Source organism: Schistocerca gregaria, chromosome 4 (assembly GCF_023897955.1).
Source record: "Schistocerca gregaria isolate iqSchGreg1 chromosome 4, iqSchGreg1.2, whole genome shotgun sequence".
NCBI classification, from domain to species: Eukaryota; Metazoa; Arthropoda; class Insecta; order Orthoptera; family Acrididae; genus Schistocerca; species Schistocerca gregaria.
In genome coordinates, this window is record NC_064923.1 from 170,201,491 (window position 1) to 170,228,840 (window position 27,350).

Genomic DNA, 27,350 nt, shown 5'->3' on the forward strand with positions numbered 1-27,350 from the left:
TAGTAATAAAAAAGTGCTCATTTGGTCAGCTTAAAATCCCCCCCCCCCCCAAACTCTCTCACCTAAGTCACGCCGCTTTGCATTGCCATTCCCTCCCGTCTATTTCATCCACTTCACTCTCGCTATTTTTCTGACCATTGAAATGAAACAGCCAATCACTATGCTTAGCGACGCCTTGTTAAGCCGCGCCCCTAGCCAGTGTGTGACTTTTTAAAGTATACCTATTTAGATCTCCCAGTCACACTCAGTTAGCCGGCCTGAGTGGCCGTGCGGTTGTAGGCGCTGCAGACTGCAACCTAGCGCCCGCTAGGGTCGCAGGTTCGAATCCTGCCTTCGGCATGGATGTGTGTGATGTCCTTAGGTTAGTTAGGTTTAAGTAGTTCTAAGTTCTAGGCGACTGATGACCTCAGAAGTTAAGTCCCATAGTGCTCAGAGCCATTGGAACTATTTTTCTGTAGCATTTTATTTTAGCTTCTACTTTCGTCTCCACAGTAAAGTCATCTTCAGGAGCTGTAGCATGAACGACAGAAAGCATGATCTCGTACATGTATATAACAGGGAACCAATATTTGCACCTGTTTTCCTCAGAAGACTTGACAGGGAATGTGGGCTCCTGATAAATTCTACACCTCATTATTGTTAGATGTGTGAAGAGAAAATATTGCTCTTGATGACTTATACTGAAAACAGGCGCAAGTATTGCTTCCCTATTACATCTACATCTACATCTACATCCGTACTCCGCAAGCCACCTGACGGTGTGTGGCGGAGGGTACCCTGAGTACCTCTATCGGTTCTCCCTTCTATTCCAGTCTCGTATTGTACGTGGAAAGAAGGATTGTCGGTATGCTTCTGTGTGGGCTCTAATCTCTCTGATTTTATCCTCATGGTCTCTTCGCGAGATATACGTAGGAGGGAGCAATATACTGCTTGACTCTTCGGTGAAGGTATGTTCTCGAAACTTCAACAAAAGCCCGTACCGAGCTACTGAGCGTCTCTCCTGCAGAGTCTTCCACTGGAGTTTATCTATCATCTCCGTAACGCTTTCGCAATTACTAAATGATCCTGTAACGAAGCGCGCTGCTCTCCGTTGGATCTTCTCTATCTCTTCTATCAACCCTACCTGGTGCGGATCCCACACTGCTGAGCAGTATTCAAGCATTGGGCGAACAAGCGTACTGTAACCTACTTCCTTTGTTGTCGGATTGCATTTCCTTAGGATTCTTCCAATGAATCTCAGTCTGGCATCTGCTTTACCGACGATCAACTTTATATGATCATTCCATTTTAAATCACTCCTAATGCGTACTCCCAGATAATTTATGGAATTAACTGCTTCCAGTTGCTGACCTGCTATTTTGTAGCTAAATGATAAGGGACCTATCTTTCTATGTATTCGCATCACATTACACTTCGCTACATTGAGATTCAATTGCCATTCCGTGCACCATGCGTCAATTCGCTGCAGATCCTCCTGCATTTCAGTACAATTTTCCATTGTTGCAACCTCTCGATACACCACAGCATCATCTGCAAAAAGCCTCAGTGAACTTCCGATGTCATCCACCAGGTCATTTATGTATATTGTGAATAGCAACGGTCCTATGACACTCCCCTGCGGCACACCTGAAATCACTCTTACTTCGGAAGACTTCTCTCCATTGAGAATGACGTGCTGCGTTCTGTTATCTAGGAACTCCTCAATCCAATCACACAATTGATCTGATAGTCCGTATGCTCTTACTTTGTTCATTAAACGACTATGGGGAACTGTGTCAAACGCCTTGCGGAAGTCAAGAAACACGGCATCTACCTGTGAACCCGTGTCTAAGGCCCTCTGAGTCTCGTGGACGAATAGCGCGAGCTGGGTTTCACACGATCGTCTTTTTCGAAACCCATGCTGATTCCTACAGAGTAGATTTCTAGTCTCCAGAAAAGACATTATACTCGAATATAATACGTGTTCCAAAATTCTACAACTGATCGACGTTAGAGATATAGGTCTATAGTTCTGCACATCTGTTCGACGTCCCTTCTTGAGAACGGGGATGACCTGTGCCCTTTTCCAATCCTTTGGAACGCTTCGCTCTTCTAGAGACCTACGGTACACCGCTGCAAGAAGGGGGGCAAGTTCCTTCGCGTACTCTGTGTAAAATCGAACTGGTATCCCATCAGGACCAGCGGCCTTTCCTCTTTTGAGCGATTTTAATTGTTTCTCTATCCCTCTGTCGTCTACTTCGATATCTACCGTTTTGTCAACTGTGCGACAATCTAGAGAAGGAAGCACAGTGCAGTCTTCCTCTGTGAAACATGTATGACTGGATGCTTTTTGTCGTTTATGCCACCGAGCCTGAAGATGGTTCTGTTGAGGAGTCGAAATTGGCTGTATAAATAAAAGGCTATTGGAATAATATTTTCACACTTCATCGACTAGCACGTTGAAATTACTTTTATGTTATTTTGATGTCAAAAATATGTAAAGGGCGTAACTTATAGTATTTCCACGCATCAGTCAAAAAACACACATGATCTTTCTTTCAAGTGTCATCATATTATTTCCACATTCGAAATGTTCATCAAAATATCTATAAGGTTAAATGTATCTAAAAAAATCCATCAACATACGCAATGTTGATGTCAAGTGATACCGTGATATCTCCACACACAAAATATCTGTGCAAATATATAATGGTCATGAGCTTTTCGGTGTTATGCTTACATTAAGATATGCTGGTCATGGAATTATTTTACGGAGGAAGGAGGTAATGCAACATTTTCTCCAACAGAAATATATAATTGGCATTTTGACCTGACTATAACTTCGTTTTGAATTAATTTTAATCCAGAAATTACACAGAGTTGCGTTCCAATGTTGTTGTACACACCATTATTACATATGTCCCGAGACTTAAGCACAGCGGACCATACGAAGTATGACGCTGTTTTTTGAGATAGTAAATGCGTTACCGCATTTAACTACATTTTCATGTCACAACAAGATCGTTGTAGTATGTCAGATACGTTATGTAAACACACAACTTGGCCACACAATATGACACGAAGAAAGACAATGATGGAACTAGCTTCCACACAGAGTCAAGACTTCAATCTCGAAAATACAATCTCGCCACTAAAATAATTTTTTTTTTCAAATAACTAAAGCTTCTCAGTGCAAAACACAAACAGATTCTTTATCCAATATGCAATCGTAACAAAATATCGCTCATCATCAACGAAAATAAGATCTCGCACTTAAATGTAATTATTTGTCAAAATATAAAGATATCAAGTACAAAACACAGATAACACTAATGCTACAGAGTACTTGTTCTGCAACATTAAAAAAAATACAAGTGGATTGCATCATATCGCTACTGATGAAAGTTACTGCTCACACAGCACCTGTAGATGTGCTTAGCGCTATATATGTATCACACACTGAAAAATCCAGGATACACAACAATTTGTTCTATAACGCAATAAAACACACTTAGATACCATGCTGATATAACTTACGGCTTAAAGTTACTGACATCCACAGTTAGATAATCGAATGTACTCTGTCAGCTTCTGGTGCTACAGCACTGATTTAACATTCAATAGCTAACACCATCTGCACAGACATTATGTCAGCTGCTGGTGTTACAGTACCCCACTGCAGATACATGCTATCAGTTAATGGTTTTGGAATACAGCTTTAAGATCTAATACCTGACAAATACTCCAGCACAAGTGCCTTAATCTGACAGTACATGTCAACTACTATAGCTCAAATAGTATGCGAAGACTGAAAGAAAACTGTCACGATGTGTCCCACACTTCACCACTGCAAAATGAAATTCTGACTAATAGGTGTATACATCAGCATTGTTGCATAAAACTGCAACTAATTACCTCAAGTTACCGAAAAAAAAAACAAGTGGAGATCTGTTTCTGGAAGATGAGATGTATTTCAGCAAGCAAAAGGAATTAACCAGCAAGCTAGACATGTTGCTGCCAGTATCTCAAAACTTGGTCCAATAAACAAAGAGATTAGTCAGATTCACGATGCCACATATGCCGATTGATGACTGTCCACGAAGTAACTGTTACCATGTCTTCAGCAGGGCATTTATCTAGACTGCTTCATACCACAATCCAAATTTGTAGCTATATACTGGTCACTTGTTTTGTTATAGTGACCAGTAAAACACTGCACTGTGATTAGTTCTTTCGTTTCTATGATTAGTGTAATAGCTGCCATGGCTAATGCCCTCTTCATGTGACATCATAAAATTAAGCGCATTTCTGATTTAAAAATGTCTTGACCTGCTAGATCTGACAACTCTTGCTAGGCGGACAAATCTCAACTTATTTGCTAATATCTTTTGCTTCCTGAAACAAGCCACAACTTGTTAGACTAAGTCTCAATTTGATTAGTAGGGAACATTTAGAATAATTTGTTGCAATTTTCCTGTAACATTGAGATATGTGGGAAAGTTTGTTTAAGCTTTGCTATAACATGTGTGCAAGTTTGTAACAAATGACCACCTTTTTGTACTTTTGTGCAGCAGCAGTAACATACAATGTAATATGTTAAAATTCCACTGTAACATAGCGATGTTTAGCCCAACTTTCACAAGTGAGTTGTGATATAACGATGGATGGAAAAGTTTACTCTATTTTCATTTGGTGCTTATCTGTCACTGATAACAAAATGAGAGAAACCAGTTGCTGGCACACATTGTGAAGTTATGGCACATATACACACACTGTGTTACAATGCTGTCTGAGATCCAATAGCGTACATAGGCTGCCATATTTGTCATCATAATGGCTACATTGTGGTAGTCACTATAAACAGTCACCATGTCAACTGACCATCACTTTGTCATAATAGTATCTGGCCTTATGGTCAACTGATCATCATTATTGCAACTGTATTTGGGGTACTGACAGTCACCTTGTTAACTAATCATTGTTGCTCCAATGGTGTTTGGGGTAATGGTAGTCACCATATGGCTGTCGACCATTGTTGGCAAACTTCATTATCAACCATGCAATCAGGGTAATAGCAATCACTGTGTCTTGAATTATAAGATTTTCACTTCCCCAATTTGCACAATTTTTGTAAAAATCGTTATGTAAAGGTTTGAGGGGAAATTTTTAGAATATTGCTGTAACTTGCTGATGTATGGTGCTATAGGTTACAATTGTGACATAAAATGGTGATTTATGGGTCATTCATTTAATCTGTAATTGAGAATACCATTCTTGACCCAGTAGCAATCATCTGTTGTAAGTAACAGTACATGCTCTATCAGCATTTGGTATTGAAATTCAATTTAAAAATCCAGTAGCTGACACCCACTGCAAGAACACTGTTAACTGCTGTTGTTGCAATACAGTTTTAAGACCTCGTGTTTATATTCACTATGCATATACACTGTTAGCTACTAGTATTACAATACTGTTTTATCCTTCGGTAACAGAGAACAACTGCACACACACACTGTTTGCTATTTGTGTTAGAATACAGTTTTAAAATCTAACAGCCAACATGTATATATTGCCAGCTTCTTGTGCTAGGATTAAGTTCGAAGATTCAGTTGCATAAACTTATTTTCAGGCTACAAAGTTATGGTATTATTTATATTCAGAATGCTTATTTTTTTGGTCACATATTACTGCCGTCTGTGCTTAGCTTTATGGTTTGTTCTTTGTCATACAATTATTAGCAACAGATGATAAATGTTTTCTTTACTGCAATATAACATTAAAACCACAACAGATGCTCGTTATTAGCAGGGGCTGTATGGCGTGGACTGGGCAATTTTTCAGGTTAGACAGTATTCGGGAAAGATCAAAAAGGGCTCCAGTCTCAAATGGTACAGAGCAAAAGAAACGATAAGAATCGACCAAGTAACAGTTGGTATTGTAGGTGTAAATTGTCGTAGCTGTATTGGAAAAGTACCAGAGCTTCAAGCGCTAATAGAAAGCACTAAAGCTGAAATCGTTACAGGAACAGAAAGCTTCCCAAAGCTGGAGATAAATACTGCCAAAATTTTTACAGAGGGGCAAACCGTGATCAGAAAGGATAGTTCAAATAAATTAGGTCGTGGTGTGTTTGTGTCTGGTGGTAGTAGTTAATCTTGTAGTGAAGTTGAAATAGATAGTTCCTGCGAATTACTATGGGTAGAGGTTATACCCAACAGCTGTACCAAAATAATAATTGGCTCCTTCTACCGAACACCGACTCAGATGATATAATAGCTGAACGGTTAAAGAAACGTTAATCTCATTACAAATAAGTACACATTCATACAGTTATAACTGGTGGAGAGTTCAGTCAATCCTCGATTTGTTGGCGAAAATACATGTTCAAAGCCGGTGGTGGACAGAAAACATCTTCCGAAATTGTACTAAATGCTTTCTATGAGAATTACTTTGAACAATTTGTCCGTGAGCCCATACGAACTGTAAAAGGTTGCGAATACACACGTGACCTCTTAGCCACAAATAATCCTGATCTAATAGAGAGCGTCATGACGGATACAGGACTTAGGGAACACCAGGTCATTGTAAAGAGGCTCAAAACCATATAAACAAATACCACTAAAAATAAACGCAAAGCATATCTTTTTAAAACAGCAGATAAAAATTCGCTTAATGCCTTTCTAACAGAGAGGCTCCATTTCTTCCAAGCTAATTATGTAAGTTTAGACCAGATATGGCTCAAACTCGAAGTTACAGTATCGGCAGCAGAAGATAGATTCATACCATCTAAGTCAATAAGAGACGGGACTGATCCACCATGGTACACAAAACACGTCAGAACACTGTTGCAGAAGCAAAGAAAGAAGCATGCCAAATTCAGAAGAACGCAAAATCCCGAAGACTGGCTGAGTTTCACAGAAGCTCGAAATTTAGTGCAGACGTCAATGCGAGATGCTTTTAATAGTTTCCACAATGAAACATTGTCTCAAAATATGGTGTTGTTGTTGTGGTCTTCAGTCCCGAGACTGGTTTGATGCAGCTCTCCATGCTACTCTATCCTGTGCAAGCGTCTTCATCTCCCAGTACCTACTGCAACCTACATCCTTCTGAATCTGCTTGGTGTATTCATCCCTTGGTCACCCTCTACGATTTTGCCCCTCCACGCAGCCCTCCAACACGAAATTGGTGATCCCTTGATGCCTCAGAACATGTCCTACCAACCGATCTCTTCTTCAGGTCAAGTTGTGCCACAAACTCCTCTTCTCCCCGATCCTATTCAATACTTCCTCATTAGTTATGTGATCTACCCATCTAATTTTCAGCATTCTTCTGTAGCACCACATTTCCAAAGCTTCTATTCTCTTCTTGTCCAAACTAGTTATCATCCATGTTTCACTTCCATACATGGCTACACTTCACAAAAATACTTTCAGAAAACACTTCCTGACACTTAAATCTATACTCGATGATAACAAATTTCTCTTCATCAGAAACGCTTTCCTTGCCATTGCCAGTCTACATTTTATATCCTCTCTACTTCGACCATCATCAGTGATTTTGCTCCCCAAATAGCAAAACTCCTTTACTACTTTAAGTGTCTCATTTCCTAATCTAATTCCCTCAGCATCACCCGACTTAATGCGACTACATTCCATTATCCTCGTTCTGCTTTTGATGATGTTCATCTTATATTCTCCTCTCAAGACACTATCCATACCATTCAGCTGCTCTTCCTAGTCCATTGCTGTCTCTGACTGAATTACAATGTCATAGGCGAACCTCAAAGTTTTTATTTCTTCTCCATGGATTTTAATACCTACTACGAACTTTTCTTTTGTTTCCCTTACTGCTTGCTCAATATACAGATTGAATAACATAGGGGAGAGGCTACAACCCTGTCTCACTCCCTTCCTAACCGCTGCTTCCCTTTCATGCCCCTAGACTCTTATAACTGCCATCTGGTTTCTGTACAAATTGTAAATAGCCTTTCGCTCCCTGTATTTTACCCCTGCCACCTCTAGAATTTGAAAGAGAGTATTCCAGTCAACATTGTCGAAAGCTTTCTCTAAGTCTACGAATGCTAGAAACGTAGGTTTCCCTTTCCTTAATCTTTCTTCTAAGATAAGTGGTAAGGTCAGTATTGCCTCACGTGTTCCATCATTTCTACTGAATCCAAACTGATCTTCCCCGAGGTCGGCTTCTACTAGTTTTTCCATTCGTCTGTAAAGAACTCGTGTTAGTATTTTTCAGCTGTGGCTTATTAAACTGATAGTTCGGTAATTTTCACATCTGTCAACACCTGCTTTCTTTGGGATTGGAATTATTATATTCTTCTTGAAGTCTGAGGGTATTTCGCCTGTTTCATACATCTTGCTCACCAGATGGTAGAGTTTTGTCAAGACTGGCTCTCCCAAGGCCTTCAGTAGTTCCAATGGAATGTTGTCCACTCTGGGGGCCTTATTTCGACTCAGGTCTTTCAGTACTCTGTCAAACTCTTCACGCAGTATCGTATCTCGTATTTCATCTTCATCTACATCCTCTTCCATTTCCATAATATTGTCCTCAAATACATCGCCCTTGTGTAGACCCTCTATATACTCCTTCCCTTCTTTGCTTAGAACTGGGTTTCCATCTGAGCACTTGATGTTCATACAAGTGGTTCTCTTTTCTCCAACGGTCTCTTTAATTTTCCTGTAGGCAATATCTATCTTACCTGTAGTGAGATAAGCCTCTACATCCTTACTTTTGTCGTCTAGCCATCCCTGCTTAGCCATTTTGCACTTCCTGTCGATCTCATTTTTGAGACGTTTGTATTCCTTTTTGCTTGCTTCATTTATTGCATTTTTATATTTTCTCCTTTCATCAATTACATTCAATATTTCTTCTGTTACCCAAGGATTTCTACTAGCCCTTGTCTTTTTACCTATTTTATCCTCTGCTGCCTTCACTACTTCATCCCTCAGAGCTACCCATTCTTCTTCTACTGTGTTTCTTTCCCCGATTGCTGTCAATTGTTCCCTTATGCTCTCCTTGAAACTCTGTACAACCTCTGGTTCTTTCAGTTTATCCAGGTCCCATCTCCTTAAATTCCCAACTTTTTGCAGTTTCTTCATTTTTAATCTACAGGTCATAACCAATAGATTGTGGTCAGAGTCCACATTTGCCCCTGGAAATGTCTTACAATTCAAAACCCGTTTCCTAAATCTCTGTCTTACCATTATATAATCTATTTGATACCTTTTAGAATCTACAGGGTTCTTCCATGTCTACAACCTTCTTTTATGATTCTTAAACCAAGTCTTAGCTATGACTAAGTTGTGCTCTGTGCAAAATTCTACCAGGCGGCTTCCTCTTTCATTTCTTAGCCCCAATCCATATTCACCTACTACGTTTCCTTCTCTCGCTTTCCCTACACTCGAATTACAGTCACCCATGACTATTAAATTCTCATCTCCCTTCACTATCTGAATAATTTCTTTCATTTCATCATACATTTCTTCAATTTCTTCGTCATCTGCAGAGCTAATTGGCATATAAACTTGTACTACTGTAGTAGGTGTGGCTTCGTATCTATCTTAGCCACAATAATGCGTTCACTATGCTGTTTGTAATAGCTTACCCGCATTCCTATTTTCCTATTCATTATTAAACCTACTCCTGCATTAACACTATTTCATTTTGTGTTTATAACCCTATAGTCACCTGACCAGAGGTCTTGTTCCTCCTGCCACTGAACTTCACTAATTCCCACTATATCTAACTTTAACCTGTCCATTGCCCTTTTTAGATTTTCTAACCTACCTGCCCGATTAAGGGATCTGACATTCCACGCTCCGATCCGAAGAACGCCAGTTTTCTTTCTCCTGATAACAACATCTTCTTGAGTAGTCCCCGCCCTGAGATCCGAATGGGGGACTGTTTTACCTCCAGAATATTTTACCCAAGAGGACGCCATCATCATTTAATCATACAGTAGAGCTGCATGCCCTCGGGAAAAATTACGGCCGTAGTTTCCCCTTGCTTTCAGCCGTTCGCAGTACCAGCACAGCAAGGCCGTTTTGGTTATTGTTACAAGGCCAGATCAGTCAATCATCCAGACTGTTGCCCTTGCAACTACTGAAGAGGCTGCTGCCCCTCTTCAGGAACCACACGTTTGTCTGGTCTCTCAACAGATTCCCCTCCGTTGTGGTTGTACCTACGGTACGGCTATCTGTATCGCTGAGGCACGCAAGCCTCCCCACCAACGGCAAGGTCCATGGTTCATGGGGAGGCAAAATATGGTAGAAAACCCAAAGATATTCTGGTCGTATATAAAGTACACCAGTGGCAAAAAACAGTCAATACCTACACTGCGCGATAGCGATGGAAATATTACCGATGATGGTGCCACTAATACGGAGATACTAAATACTGTTTTCCATAATTCCTTCACGAAAGAAAATGAAGTAAATATTCCAGAATTCGAAACCAGAGCAGCTGTTAGTAAGAGTGACATAAAAGTAGATATCTTAGGTGTTGCGAATGAACTCAAATCACTTAAGAAAGGCAAGGCTTCCGGTCCAGATGGTACACCCATCAGGATCCTTTCAGAGTATGCGGGCACAATAGCGCCTTTCTTAGCAATCAAATACAACCACTCAGTTGAGGAAAGGTCTTTTCCTAAAGACTAGAAATTAACGCAGGTCATACCAATATTCAAGAAAAACCCATTGTATTAGAGACCCCTACCTTCACCATAATTTGCAGTCGGATTTTGGAGTGTATACTCTACTCGAACATTACGAATCACCTTGAAGAAAATGACTTATTGACACATAACCAACACGGATTCAGAAAATAACGTTCTTGTGCAACACAGCTCCTTATTCCCATGAAGTAATGAGCGCTGTCAACAAGGGATCTCAGACCGGTTCCATATTCAAAGATTTTAGGAAGGCTTTTGATACCGTTCATCACAAGCGGATATTACTCAAATTGCGTGGATACGGAGTACCGTCTCAGTTGTGTGACTGGATTCGTGATTTCCTCTCAGAGAGGTGACAGTTCGTAGTGATAGAAGGTAAATCATCGAGTAGAACAGAAGTGATATCTGACGTTCCGCAAGGTAGTGTCATAGGCTGTTCCTGATTCACATAAATGATCTAGGTGATAATCAGCAAAAAATTGGTTCAAATGGCTCTGAGCACTATGGGACTCAACTGCTGTGGTCACCAGTCCCCTAGAACTTAGAACTACTTAGACCTAACTGATCTAAGGACATCACAAACATCCATGCCCGAGGCAGGATTCGAACCTGCTACCGTAGCATTCGCACGGTTCCGGACTGCGCGCCTAGAACCAGATAATCAGCAGCCCCCTTACATTGTTTGCAGATGATGCTGTAATTCACCGTCAAGTAAAATCATCAGATCATCAATTACAATTACAAAATTATACAGTGAGAATTTCTGTATGATGCGAATAGTGGGACTGGCATTATACGAAGAAACGTGCGAGGTCATCCTCATGGTACTAAAAGAAATCCGATAAATGTTGGGTATATGATAAGTCGCACAAATCTAAGAGCTGTCAATTCGACTAAATACCTAGGAACTACAATTACGATCAACTTAAACTGGAAATACCTCACAGATAATATTGTGGGGAAGGCCAAACAAAGACTGCGCTTTGTTGGCAGAACACTTAGAAGATGCGACAAACCCACTAAAGAGACAGCAGACATTACACTTGTCCTTCCTCTGCTGGAATACTGCTGCACGGTGTGGGATCCTTACCAGGTTGGATTGATGGAGGACATCGAAAAAGTGCAAAGAAGGGCAGCCAGTTCCCAGTTATCGCGCAAAAGGGGTAAGAGTGTCACTGATGCCATACGCGAGTTGGGGTGGCAGTCACTGAAACAAAGGCTGTTTCCTTTGATCCGGGATTTATTTACGAAATTTCAATCACCAACTTTCTCAACCGAATTCGAAAATATTTTTGTGACATCCACCTACGCAGGGAGAAATGATTACCATAATAAAATAAGAGAAATCAGTGCTCGAACGGAAGGATTCAGGTGTTACTTTTTCCTATGCCCCATTCGAGAGTGGAATGGTAGAGAAGTAGTATGAAAATGGTTCTATGAACCCTCTGCCAGGCACTTTAGTGTAGATTGCAGAGTAACCATGTAGATGTAGATGTAGATATATAATTTTTAAGTTACTTTGAAAATTTGTTGAAAGTTTATTGTTGAAAGCATTGAAACCTTAATTTCCTACATATGTGAATGAATATTACTGTTTCATTGAAGTGTCACGTGATTTCAAATGAGTGAAGGCTTAATTACTTCAGCACAAAGATAAAACTGTTATCATTCACAACTGCACCTTAAGTCATATATCAGCAGTGTGGTGTATTTGTGTTGTGAAATTCTTCCTGAAATAATCATTATGTATCTGTAAGTACATCAGTAGTACAGTGTATCAGCAGTGCGTATTCTTCAATGGTACAGAAGAATTAGGATACAACAGCTATTCTACATATGTTTTATACTCGAAAACTTACATATTTTGATAAAAAAGTTTACTTTTGTGCCAGACCAAACCGTCATTAACAATCAGAAGCCTGTAATCAAACATGCGTATTGTGTTAACAAAACCTACAAGTGTTTCGTACTCAGAATTTTTACTTTTTCGACATATAATGTTATTCTGATGCAGAGAACGTATTTTCTGGACATTCAAGTATGTGTGGAATGTTATTGCATCATTACATATGAACTTATGTATTATGGACTTGTTATGTGTTCTCACTATATATTCGACATAACACGAAATTCTCCTCGCGTTTTATGAAACGTACTTCAATTGATCTATTATTTTTTCTAACTCGTCAAAACGCACGACTTTTACTACGGTTAGTTGTGTTAAGGAGTTGGAAAACGTACCAAACGTGTGTGCCACACCAATGGAACGTAGCCTCAAATGTTAGGTATCAAATTAATTAGGAACAGCAATTTTAGTCAGCTAATAATGTCAGATACATTTTTCTAGTATATATCATGATGCATTTTCTTCATCCATCCTGAAATGGTGCTTGATGAGGTGAATCATTATTGAGAAACGTCTATAAAAGTTAGGTGCTTATAGTTCAGTCACTGTGCCATGGGTAACACACCGCCAAGTAAGCCATGTTCCATAAGCAAACAGCTTTTTGTTTTTGGACACGTATTTTATTTACTATTGTAGAACTGGTCTATCTTTTTAGATAAATTGTGTCATTTACAACTTTAAAGCGTTTCGATGGACATTTATAAGTGAAAATAGCATTGTGGGGCGTGACGTAAACACTGTTCCTATTGCTTTCTTTCTTCCCACGCTACTTGGTCAAGTTTTCTCTTGCTTAGTCACATTTAGGCGTGGGATGAAATGTCATTTGCTCGCTTATCGCGTTGCTTCAGCAGAGTAGACATGTTTGTTGAGCTATAAAGAATTTCAATGTGGAAATACTACAAGTCATAACATTTTCGCAATTTACACATAAAGATAACATTGTCATGGCTGACGTAAGCATTTTTTTGCTGACGCATTTTTCACATTAATTTTCATATGTCAATTCCGTAAGTTACGTTATTATGACTTTTTGATAAACATAACACGTCTTTCAAATACATTGAAGATGAGGCAATTTAGAAAATTATGGCGACACTTACATATTTTGGTAAACACAATCCAAGACAAGAAAATCCATCCGCCGGGAAAGAACTATGGAAATAGAAGGGAAATCGATACATGTATGTACTTGCACAGTCAAATACACGATTAAAATTTCAGAAATATTGGATAATTTATTGAAATGGATGAGCTTCCAAAATTGATAGAAGGTATTGGTTCACCTCTGGCCCTAATGCTATTTGTTATTCGGTTTAACACTGATTTCTGGATGTTTACTGAGGCATTCGAGTATGGTGCTAAATTCTGTGCAGGTGGAGCGTTAGATCTGCAAAATTCCAAACGTTCTCAAGGATATCGTCGACGTACCGCTGCTTTGTTATGGAGCATAACTTCAAGTTGCTGAACTGTACAGCCGGCGACAGTCAGGCTGGTGTCCCACCACTGTTCAAGGCGTCACTACACAAGTCTTCGTTGGTCATCGGAGATCATTTCGTAGCGAAACTCATCACAGAAGACAATTCAATTTGAGTTAATGAAATTTCAAATAGGAGAAGTGTCAGGAGACCACCAGAAATTGGCGGGTTACCAATCTAACTGTCAACAACTACAAGGCCCAACAGCCAGAAGCGATGGTCTGATGTGCCATTCTTTTTCACAGCAGGAACCCTTACATTTTCATACGCGGCGCTCTTACACCACAACATCACATCGACAATATTGTATGCCGCGTATTCTTTCCCGACACGGCAAGTCATCCTGGACTTATATTTCAGCAAAATAGTGTCCGCCCACACATGATGAGAGTTTATACTTCTTGTCTCCGTCCTTGCCTAACCCTGCCTTGGCCAGGAGGCTGCCAGGTCCAGTTACCAGGTCTCTCCCCATTTGATAACGTCTCTAGGATTATGGGCAGGTCTTCATACTATCCCGGTACTTTGACGATCTAACACTCACTTGGTCAGAATCTGGCACGATATCGCTCAGGAGGACATCCATGAACTCTATCAATCAATGCCAATCTGAATATATTTTTCCATAAGAGCCAGAGGTGGTGCAGCACGTTATGGACTTGCTAAATTTCTGAAATTCTTTGTCTTCAATAAGTCATCCAATCATGCTTTTTTTCAAATTCTAATCTATGTTTATCTGTACATGTACATCATATCTACCGATTTCCGTTCAATTCGGATATTTATTTCGTGGTGTGTAGTTATTTTGTCACAGGGTATAATATAGTCATTCATTGACTACTGGACATGGCAAAGACTCAGATATTTGAGATGTTTGTGTGTGTGTGTGTGTGATTTGTGGGTGAGTCGGTGTATATTTGTTTGAGTGTGCCTATATGTGTGTGTGTGTGTGTGTGTGTGTGTGTGTGTGTGTGTGTGTGTGTGTTTGTTTGTGTGTGCGTGCTGTGAGCATGTGCTTACATACTTTTCAATGGGAAATTATGTAAGTTACATCTGCTAAGTGTTTTGATAAGTAATCGAAAACTTCTGAACATGGCGCAAACTGAGACCTTTTTGATACTTTTGAAAATGGCGAAGATGACGACCACATAGTGTACGACTGTATCGTTCCACTGAATCTTAACATAATAGTCTATTACTTGGAGATCTGAATATAAATGGGTTTTCTTGAAAGTTCTCTCATTGGCTGATGAGTGTAACTTTAGAGGAAAAATAGCGCCATATGGCGTGCTAACTCACTTGCTATTCCGTTTCAGTGGCAGGTAATGTGATGGGCTGTGACTGTTTGGATGTAATGGGTAGTAAAATACTGGGATTAGTTCAGTGGAAAGGGATTGGGACATAGCTTTCTTTATAGGTGGGCGGCGTGGTGACTTCGTGCACTATCCCCTGTCACTGCATGACCTTCAGCTGTTGGATGAAGCTCAAATTGGGCCAAACAGTACGCTATATGTTTATTTCGAAGCATCCAATGGATAGCTATAGGACTAAATTTCACTGCAGTAACTATTCCTGAAAACATTGTCTGCCATTTCAGAGAATTAAGGAAGTTTACCCATGGTGACGGGATAAAGGTGCTCAAAGATAAATTTCTGTAGTTAACAAGTAAATGCCTTCTGCATCCACGAATTTTTTTTTATACAGAAAGACACATTTTTTTTAACAAGTCATCCTCAGTGATTGTCCTGAAATATTAAGTGATATTTCGTTTTCATGCACTTGCTCATAGAATTAAAACATTTTACATACCTATTTCAGAATAAAATATTGGAGGCGCTCAAAAAGAGTATGTTTGAGACCGTTGATGCAGCTTATATGAAACGTAACGCAACCCCGATGCCGGTATATGAGCCACGACATATAGGCAGGGGAACACTGTGGCGTTGTATCTTCCCAAAGTGCGTGCACTAAAGGGAGAAACATGAAGTACGGCGACTGTATTACGAAATACACTCCTGGAAATGGAAAAAAGAACTCATTGACATCGGTGTGTCAGACCCACCATACTTGCTCCGGACACTGCGAGAGGGCTGTACAAGCAATGATCACACGCACGGCACAGCGGACACACCAGGAACCGCGGTGTTGGCCGTCGAATGGCGCTAGCTGCGCAGCATTTGTGCACCGCCGCCGTCAGTGTCAGCCAATTTGCCGTGGCATACGGAGCTCCATCGCAGTCTTTAACACTGGTAGCATGCCGCGACAGCGTGGACGTGAACCGTATGTGCAGTTGACGGACTTTGAGCGAGGGTGTATAGTGGGCATGCGGGAGGCCGGTTGGACGTACCGCCGAATTGCTCAACACGTGGGGCGTGACGTTTCCACAGTACATCGATGTTGTCGCCATTGGTCGGCGGAAGGTGCACGTGCCCGTCGACCTGGGACCGGACCGCAGCGACGCACGAATGCACGACAAGACCGTAGGATCCTATGCAGTGCCGTAGGGGACCGCACCGCCACTTCCCAGCCAATTAGGGACACGGTTGCTCCTGGGGTATCGGCGAGGACCATTCGCAACCATCTCCATGAAGCTGGGCTACGGTCCCGCACACCGTTAGGCCGTCTTCCGCTCACGCCCCAACATCGTGCAGCCCGCCTCCAGTGATGTCGCGACAGGCGTGTCGTCTTCAGCGATGAGAGTCGCTTCTTCCTTGGTGCCAATGATGGTCATATGCGTGTTTGGCGCCGTGCAGGTGAGCGCCACAATCAGGACTGCATACGACCGAGGCACACAGGGCCAACACCCGGCATCATGGTGTGGGGAGCGATCTCCTACACTGGCCTTACACCTCTGGTGATCGTCGAGGGGACACTGAATAGTGCACGGTACATCCAAACCGTCATCGAACCCATCGTTCTACCATTCCTAGACCGGCAAGGGAACTTGCTGTTCCAACAGGACAATGCACTTCCGCATGTATCCCGTGCAACCCAACGTGTTCTAGAAGGTGTAAGTCAACTACCCTGGCCAGCAAGATCTCCGGGTCTGTCCCCCATTGAGCATGTTTGGGACTGGATGAAGCGTCGTCTGACACGGTCTGCACGTCCAGCACGAACGCTGGTCCAACTGAGGCGCCAGGTGGAAATGGCATGGCAAGCCGTTCCACAGGACTACATCCAGCATCTCTACGATCGTCTCCATGGGAGAATAGCAGCCTGCATTGCTGCGAAAGGTTGATATAGACTGTACTAGTGCCGACATTGTGCATGCTCTATTGCCTGTGTCTATGTGCGTGTGGTTCTGTCAGTGTGATCATGTGATGTATCTGACCCCAGGAATGTGTCAATAAAGTTTCCCCTTCCCGGGACAATGAATTCACGGTGTTCTTATTTCAATTTCCAGGAGTGTATTTAGTCTTATGATGTGTCTGTCTTGAGTCCGAAGATTAGTTTGATGCATCTCTCCATTCAGCCCTATCTTGTGCATCCCATGTCATCTGCGAATAACAGCTGCTGCCTTTTGAATCCACTTGCTGTATTCATCCCTTTGCCCCGTCTACGATTTTTACCCCCCTCCCCCTCCCAACGTCCCTTCAGTACTAAACGTATGAAGTATTGATGTTTCGGAATGTGTCCTATCAACCGAAACCTTTGTCTAGTCGAATTGTGCCAGAAATTTCTTTTCCCCTCGATTATCTGCAGTACCTCCTCATCAGTTATGTGATCCACCTATCTAATCTTCAGCATTCGTCTGTAGCACAACATATGAAGAAATTCTATTCTCTTCTTGTCTAAACTGTTTATGGTTCTTGTTTCACTTCCATACTTAGAAATACTTTGGGAAAAGACTTCCTGATACTTAAACGTATGTTCAGTATTAACAAAATTGTCTTCTGCGGAAACGCTGTTCTTGGCATTGCCAGTCGAAATTTTATATCCTCTCTACCTCGGCCATCATCAGTTATTATGCTGCTCAAATAGCAAAACTCATTTAATACTGTAAGTGTCTAGTTTCCCAATCTAAATCCCTCAGCATCACCTGATTTAACTCGACTCCATTTCATTATTCTTGTTTATTTTTGTTGCTGCTCATATGTTCTCCTTTCACAATATTGTCTATTCCGTTCAATTTCTCTTCCAAGTCCTTTCACATTTCTGACAGAATTACAATGGCATCGGCAAACCCTAAAGTTTTTATTCTTCTCCCCAGATTTTAATACCGACTCCGAACTCCTAACTTTTCTTTGGCTTCCTTTATTGCTTGCCGAGTGTACAGATTAAATAATATCAGACAATGGCTGGAACCCTGTCTGACACACTTCGCGGCCATTGTTTCCCTTTCATGTTCTCTCGACTGTTCTAATTGTCGTCTGGTTTGTAATCAAGCTGTACAAGCCTTTCACTCCTTGTATATTATCCCTAATGTCTTCAGAATTTCATAGAGAGTACTCTAGGCAACATTATCAAAAGCATTCTCTCTCTACAAATACTATAAACGTAGGTTTGCTTTTCCTTGACCTATCTTCTAAGAGAAGCCGTAGGATCAGTATTCCCTCGCGCGTTCCTACATTTCTCTGGAATCCAAACTTATTAAGTCGGGTTGTACTATTTTTATTCAGTCTTCTGTAAAGAATTTGTGTAAGTGCTATGCAACTACGACTCATGAAACTGCTAGTTAGGTTATATTAGCACCTGCCTCCTTTGAAAGTGGAGTTATTGGAACTGGAACTTAAGATGATCATAATATAAAATTTAAATTGAAAAAAAGTCATCCAAAGTGAAAAATTAGCTACTGGTGTGAATAAGCTGGACGTTCAGAGAAAGCGGGTTAGATAACACCTACGTGCAGATGGAACCGTTAATGGCAACTAGTAGCTGGCGGTAGGATGTGACACCAAATAGTCCGCATGAAACAATTGTTAAGTCAAGCTACTATTATACTAACACGAGGTGGAGGAAAAAGAAACCCCACCAAAGGAAGAAGCAAGCAAGCAAGCAAAAGGGAGACGGGACATCGTAACAGAATTTAATATACAACGAAAAGGGGTTCCATTCGGCAATCACTTTGTTCATTTAATAATTATCGCCGGTACTTTTTGAATCAGTAAAAACTTCAAACTTTGTAGTCGTACCAAAATTTTACAAATTGTGAGAATAATGCCACATATTAAAATGTTTACCGAAGTGTATCAGCTATATTCACATATTTAAAGATCAGAACTAAAAGCGGTGTCATTACCACTGACGTTACAGTGCTCTCAAAAGCCAACATCAAAGATTGTGATCGTTTGGCCTATGTAAATTTTTGGATAAACGCCACAGTTTAAATTGTACACTCTTTTCTTTGTGTCGTACATAATATGAAAGTTGTACGAAGATAGGTAACGATTTGTATTTAGGTAAGAAACGAGCAGTCTCTATAAATCAATGCATCGAATATTTTTTATGGTTTTCGCGTTTGTCATATACTCTATTCGTCTTGGACTTACACGATTTAAATATTTTCTTTGTCGTATAACCGTTAGTTGTAGGTAGGGGCATAGAGAAAGTACGGATGCTTCTTGATGTAGCTTACTTACGATTCGGTATCGACATATTTTTCTCTCTATTCTTCTTAATTGATATTTCCGTCGTATCAGTACTTTATATTAGGTATCGAACAGACCATTACTAGCAGTTTTCCATTACTGTTTTACACACCATTTAAGATTTTCGAGCAGATCTTTTGCTAAGGTATGACGGTATATGTTTTGTATGCTTCGCGCATATATCTTTCATTGGACTCACGAATCTCTAGTAATCTTTTCCTACGTCATTTGCGCGTTCCCTTTTGAGCGAAGAGTTCAACAGTCTCCACTTCCTCAGCATTTTTGATATTTCGTTGTTAAGCCGTGGTGGGTCTTTTTTCTGACCATAGTCACGTTACTAATCACGTACACCTGCAAATCACGATTTACCATCCGTATAAACTTTGCCCACAATTCCTCTAAGTTCACCATACTGGAACTGAATGATATCAGCTCTTCGCTTAATTATACGCCAACAACTGCCTTTCTAATATTTCTAGTAGAAACACTCTTCTATCCTCCTGGACTGTTTATTAACTTCGCCCTCTGATGCCGTCGATAAGGTCAGGGTAGTTTGTAGCTACAATGTCTAAAGCACTTCCATTGAATGTGGGCGGTCGAAATAGCTGCTCAACACAGTTTGCGGAACACGCGTTCAAAAATATTGTCCGTCCGTATTCACTGTAACTAATCGATACACGTCCCTGTCTATACTCCGTAGGTTACAGTCGTCTCTAACTAGTGATGCAAGATCTTGATGTTAAGCACTACCCACCGTAGACTTTCTTTGAATTACTCCAAAACTGTAGCCGTAGGACTCTGCGGCTGTGAAATGCAGTAGACACTCCCCCTCGCATGGCGTCAAATCTGTCTTTCCGATATACCTTCCATGACTCGCTAAGTATAGCAGAGATTTCTGCTTCCGGTTTCAGCCAACTTCCAGTCCCAAAAATAATTTGAGCTCGGTAACTTTCCTGGAAGGCAGTAAATTTAGGAACTTTGTTAAGAATACTTTGACAGTTTATTACTAAAATTTTGAGAGTCTAAGTTGTTTTCTATGAACTCGGTCTGATTTCACATTCACCGTATCGTCTGAACAATATTCAGCAGAGTACCTTAGACTACCGCCTAGCCTGCTCTCCACATGGTTCATAATCGCCGATATATATGTACTGGTTACGAAAACTTTGAGAGCAAGTCTCTTTTCCAGGACTTTCAACAAGTGAACAATTAGTAGAGCTAATGTACCATCCCAAGTGGGTCACCGTAAGTGGGGCAACTAGGACACCACCCCAAGTGGGTCACCCCAAAGTATCGTTATCCAAGATGGCGGCCGTGACGCAAGTACGTGACGTCATGTGACGTCAACTATTTTACCGCCATCTTGAATGACGTCAATCGCGTCATCAGCTGACATCACGTACTTGCGGCACGGCCGCCATCTTGGATAGCGGTAATTTGGGGTGACTCACTTGGGGTGGTGTTCTTGTTTCCCTACTTGGGGTGACCTACTTGGGGTGGTACATATGTAGCTCTACTACTTAAACATGCTAGTACCACCATGACAACCATTGAAGAAGCAGTGTCTGAGTGTCAGATTGTGGGTTTGAAAACGTTTGTTACCCTTCGCCAACGTTAGCAATGTTTCCTTCTCTGTTCGTCAGCTAAAATCTCCTTTATGCATGAATCTAGTTATTGTGGGTTTTTATTTAAGTTTACACCAATTTATGTACAAATATTTCTGTATCAGCAGACAGAAACGCGCCTAATAAAGGTAGAACTTCCCAAAATTTTACTAAACTGGGTAGCAATAAAGTGTGGTGTAAAACCTGCTTAAGAATTTGATGTTTCAGTACAAATTCGAAACTTCAAACAAATTATATAAAAACGTTCCAACTCATCACTAAGGTAAAGTAATTTACTTAACAAGATAATAAGACAGTGAATAGACCATTAAATATTTTAATAGATGCGATCATCCGTGAGTAGTATCGATATTCCTGGGCATCGATACTTTTCTTTGGATACTTCTGTAAGTATGAGGTAGACATGACCAGCGAGTTTTCAGAGGACTGTGTTCCTAATTATTGTTGGTTTTATATTGATGTATACACCAATTTATGTACAAATATTTCTGTTGGTTCAAATGGCCCTGAACACTGTGGGACTTAACATCTATGGTCATCAGTCCCCTAGAACTTAGAACTACTTAAAACTAACTAACCTAAGGACATCACTCACATCCATGCCCGAGGCAGGATTCGATCCTGCGACCGTAGCAGTCGCGCGGCTCCGGACTGAGCGCCTAGAACCGTTAGACCACCGCGGCCGGCAATATTTCTATGTCAGCAGACATAAAGGCGACTAATAAATGTAGAAATTCGCAAGATTTTCCTAAATTAGGTAGGAATAAACAGTGGGATAAACGCTGCTTAAAAAATTTGATGTCTTCAGGACAGGTTTGAAACATGAAAAAAAGATGAAAAAACGCTCCACCACAACAGTTAAGTGAAGTAATTTACTTAACAAGATAGAGAGACCATGAATAACTATTACATATTTTAATAGATGTGATGTGTCGATGTTTCTGGGCATCGATATATTTCTTTGGATGCTTCTGTGAGTACGGTACCTACACTACGATAATGTTTAGGTGTAAATTTTTTGTACTTTCCGTTCAATACCGTGTAAGATTATTGCTTGTGCTCGTCCTCCAATTTGCGTTTCACGTGTCGGAAATATGTCCACTTGCAACGCAGGCGATGCATTGACTGTCAAATGGTCCGGTGGCGTCGTCATCGCCGGCAGCCACACATGGGCTGACGTAACGACTTTTGCGGTTGCAGACCACTTTGCGGCGGCCGTCGAAGGCCTGTCGACGGCAGGCGGACGAGCAGCCGGAAGTGACGTACGCCGAGCTGCGCCTGCCGCCAGCCGAAGCGGAGTCTGCGGGGCGCCCGTGGCGGCGCCACGAGCCTGTCATCTACGCACAGATAGACCACGTGTCGGCGTCGACGTCGGCGCTGTCGGCGCTGTCCCCGAGATCGCCACCACCGGCGAGTCTTCAGAGGACGGCGTCTCCGCCGCACAGCCTGCCCCTGCTGGAGCACATGCACCCCGAGGTGGTGACCGTCCGCACGCCACTCATGTCTGGCCAGCAGGAGAGCTGCGTTTAGCACGCCTCTGTCCGCTGAAATGTTACGTCATCAAGTACGATGGTTACCCATCTGTCTGTAGAACATTTCTGTCGGCAATCGGCACCCGTAGCGGCGCAAGCCTTACGTGAGTGCATTTGAGTTGACACTGGCACACCCGTAATTCTGTGCGCAAAGTCGCATTTCGAAGACATGGGTCATGTTATAGCGTCCATTTGAAAAATGTCATATTCCACCTCCATTTTCTGACACTTCCTTTAGATATGCAATCGGCTTCATTCGTCTGACCATTATCATGTTCTTGTGCAGCATATGAAGTAAGACATAAGTAACATTTAAGGCTTAAACTGTCAGGAATCTTTTTATATATGTAGACTGAAGCGGAGAGTGAAAATATGTGCGTAGGTCGGGAATCGAACCCAGGTCTCCGACTTGTTCGGCAGGTGCGTTAGTTACTGAACCACCTTGGCAAAGCAGTTCAGACACCTGCACGGATTGTCCTGACACGCCCTCCTCCTCGATCCTAATTCTCACTGCCGCCACAGTCTACTTAATGGTCGCCGTCACTCAAGAACGGAATTGTCGAAGCTCCCATTTTTCTGGAATAGCACCTCAGCATCGAACGTAAATAGGAGATTTAGCCTGAAACCCCTGGTGCTGGTACGTACACAAATGACATGTGTTATTTCATTTGTATGAGTACAGCCCCTGGGTTTCAGGAGACCAGGGTTTGATTTTCGGCCTTGGTACAAACTTTCACTCGCTGCTACATCATCTATACGTAAAATCATTCATGTATGAGGCCAGCAACGTCTCTGAAATTCTGTCATTACATTTGTCACGAATCTGTTAAACAATGTAAATGTTGACATAAAAGTTTTCTGGGTTTGGTACCGAGTTATTAGACCCAGAAGAAGGCCGCTGTAATTGTGGCCGAAACGTTGGTTTTTCTATAGCAGCAGTAGTTTTTACATTATGACGCGGTACCAAACCCAGAAAACTTTTATGTCGAATGACTCTGGCTGCGAAAGCCTACGCAATTATAGTGTAAATGTTGACAACACGTACGTAATGAAATGTCACGTGTTCACATAAAAGTATTCGCAGAATCACTTTAGGCGAAATACAAAACCGTTATCACCAAACAATAAAACATGAATAACACTCGGAGAATAAAAGTATTTCATGACACAATGATGTAACTCATTACAAAAATCACATGCGAGAGAGACATAAATCGATCACAAGTGTACACTTACCTCTTGTCGTATCGTAATGCCTCAGACTTAACTGTAGCAGGGAGTGTACTCATTCCCGTTAAAAGTGTAATCTGCGTTAATGTTGTGAAAATATGCATACCACAAGGAGGTGACTGAATGGCTGATCACCGTGTACTGGTAGAGCCAAAGTTGCCCACAGAGGTCTACATACATCGACAGTGAATAGAATCTTACGATTACTAAACTGTGTTTCATCTGCTACGATAAGTGGTTTTGACATTCTTACAGATGCCCTGTAGCAATTTGTGCAAGTTACAATCATATTTGCAGTGACAGAAAACAAAATGTATGGCATTAGTGGTTTACATTTACTTACAGGCACCAAAGTGAAATCAGTTATGGCGACTTTCATATGTAGACTGCTATTATCGTACAGTAACATTTATGGAACAGGCCTTGCAGACATACAATGTACAGTACGTGTAGCGGATATGTCTCAAAGTATACTGTGCAGCTCTCATGGACAAGTGGTTATATTAGCATCTCATATGACACGGTCAATTTAAATTTATATTGCGATATGGTAACAGGTAATTCTCTACAAATCTGAATGAGGTTTTTGTTGCCAGTCACATTACAGTATTATGGGGCACTATTATTTTTTGTATATCACTCGTGGTTTCATCACCTGGCGATAACGATTTTATATTTCGGCTAACTTAACGCTGTGTATACTTTTATATGAGCACGTGACATTCCATTACGTGTGTATTGTTTTTAACATTTACATCAGCTAACAGATCAGTGACAGTTTAAGCCTATAATGTTACTTATATGTTAATTTATTTGTTATATAGGGACCTGATGATGGTCAGAGGACTGAAAACGGTTGCATAAATAAATTATTTTGTCAGCAGCTCGAGGCGGTAATGTGACGTTCCTGAAATGTATAAAATCTGTGGTGCAAGACTTGATGAAAATATAACGTGATGACCTCTTTACCTTTCGAGCAATGTCCCTTTCTCAGGAGATAAGATTCCGCATTTTACCAGTGCCCATTCTATCACACACAGAAAAAGAAAGTAGTGAACTACCACAGCAACTCTCAATACACAGCAGAGTTACATGAGGACTCAGTCAACTATTACTAAAGAAGTTCGTGCACACTCACCCCTGTTCCTTATTTACTTCATAATAGACTTCTGCAGCCTAAAACGGCTACAATCCACCAAATATACTTCATTGTTCCTTCGTATGTGAGGCCACAATTTCGACGCAATTTCTGAATGCTGAAACTAATGTTTATGTTCACCGTAGGCTGTCAGACGTTTTCTCATTTTTTCGTTATTGTGTTTTTATACGGATAATTTTCCTTTACCTTGTGTTTTACATCGTTGGCCTATTTCCACCTGAGGCCATTTTCAGATGAAGATGATCGGCGTAGTGTGTTTCATATTTAAAAGCCCATTTAGTCCTATGTGGGGAAAAATTTTAACCGTCTACAGTGGACTAAAAATGGGTTTTGCATCAGAGTATTACTGCAAGACGCTTATTTCAAGATACGTAACTGCTTTGGTTGTACGGCACGTAACAACTTCGACCAGTCTTCGTCTGTAGCTGACATAATGTTGTACCACATTGTTCTTCTCCTGTGGTCAACGTAGTTGTATGATATACCTCCGACACTTAAAAATTGGCCATTCCAGACAATGTTAAGTTGGCATTTTACTTAGTTCATCTGGTTCCAGAGCTTCCATTTCTATAACATAACACGAATTTCCGCATGAAAGAAAACATGTCTGGAAATTTTAAGTGTTGCAAAAACATCTGCTCACTATTCATTGTTATGTGCTGTATTTTAACTGGCACTTGGAATATTTTATGCTTTCGTTACTGTAGGACTTTTCGGATCCCCAAGCCATCTCCACATTTTAGACAAAATTACAAAGTAATAACACAGTCTCCTCCATGTCTTCACTTTGGTTTCTAAGTTCACGCCACAAATCGGTATGTCTCTATCAACTAAGTAGATGAACTGTATGACAAACCAGTCAGTTTTGAACAGACGCCTCGTGCGTTAAGTAAAGGTAACTGGCCAGCAGTTGGTATTTATCTACCTGTATGTTATCCACTGATAAATACTATTTGAATAACATTCTTGCGTGAAATAACTCTTTCCAAACGTGAATGTGCCTCATTTTTGACAATAATTACGAAGAATACTTCATCACATACACTTTTAACGACAAGAGACGACCAAAGAAGATTCCATAAGAACGAGAATTGTTGTCAACATACTGTGTCTGTTCTCTTCGAAATTGGTGTTGAACTGCTGACGATGTTCACTATGTAAATAGTGGACGCATTGAATATAATCGTTAATAACGTGGTGTAGGATACAGTCACTCACCTGTTTAGACTTCCATTGTTACAGCTGTAAGGATATTGAGTTAATTCGAAGCTGATCAACAAAGATAACTCCAAAGATTACAAATACAGGGCAGTGTAGGAAGTGACGTTTCTTTTGAAAACAAATTGAAACCTGAAAAGGAAAGAAGCCGCATTCTCTCCAAGAAACGTCCATTTTTAGACCAGTCGTGAAAGTTGGAGTCGGGTATCAACGAAAACTATGGATCTCTGTTTCAACTGTAACGAATGTCGTTCCGTCTAGATATTGTTTATGAAAAGTGTTTATCGTAACAATGTGTGTATATTTTTACTGATGTAAATGTTTTGCAAATCATGTGATGTGTACATCTTTGAATTATGGAGAGTCAAATATGCTGTATGTGTTTCATCGAAATAAAGGACTTGTTGTGAATACACCCCTGACGTGCATTTACATAATATCAAAAATATAAAATATGTTGATAAATAAAACAACGAGGACACGCTCACTAACCAGTTTAGGAAACGTGAATTCTACAACGTATCAATTTTATTTTATAAGAATTCGTTGTTTGTCTCGGAAAAGAAAATTCACCCCTAAAAAAAAATTATTGCTGGAAGTTTTAGTTGTATTTTCAAAAGGTTATTGGCGTATTGTGGTTGTGGAAATGGGAAATGTTCCTCATGTAAATGTATTACCAACTTATATAGCGAGGAAAATCTCTTTGACGGGTCTGTTTTACTATTCTAATTACAAACATTTGTTTATCTGGATGCAGGTTAAGTTATACTGCATAACGTAAGTTATTGTCATCTAGCTCGCTCACAGAATAATACTGCACAAGGAAACCCTTGTAATGACAGTGTGACGGTACGATTTACGCTCTGCCTTTCTGCTAACACAGAAGCACTCAATGAGTGAAGCACGGTTGCCCTGAAGCGACGAATAAATGTTCGCCATACATGCCACCAGGGGGCGTAT

General features: G+C 40.9%; 1 protein-coding gene across 1 annotated transcript in view; it reads left to right on the forward strand.

The window, feature by feature from the left end:
- LOC126267503 (nephrin-like) overlaps positions 1-26,805 on the forward strand; it is an 880,351-nt gene extending 853,546 nt beyond the window's left edge. Inside the window, exon 14 of the mRNA XM_049972800.1 lies at positions 22,452-26,805. Within this exon, the coding sequence (XP_049828757.1) occupies positions 22,452-22,781 (330 nt within the window). The 3' untranslated portion in view covers positions 22,782-26,805. The remainder of the gene's footprint in view (positions 1-22,451) is intronic.
- Positions 26,806-27,350: the final 545 nt, after the last annotated feature.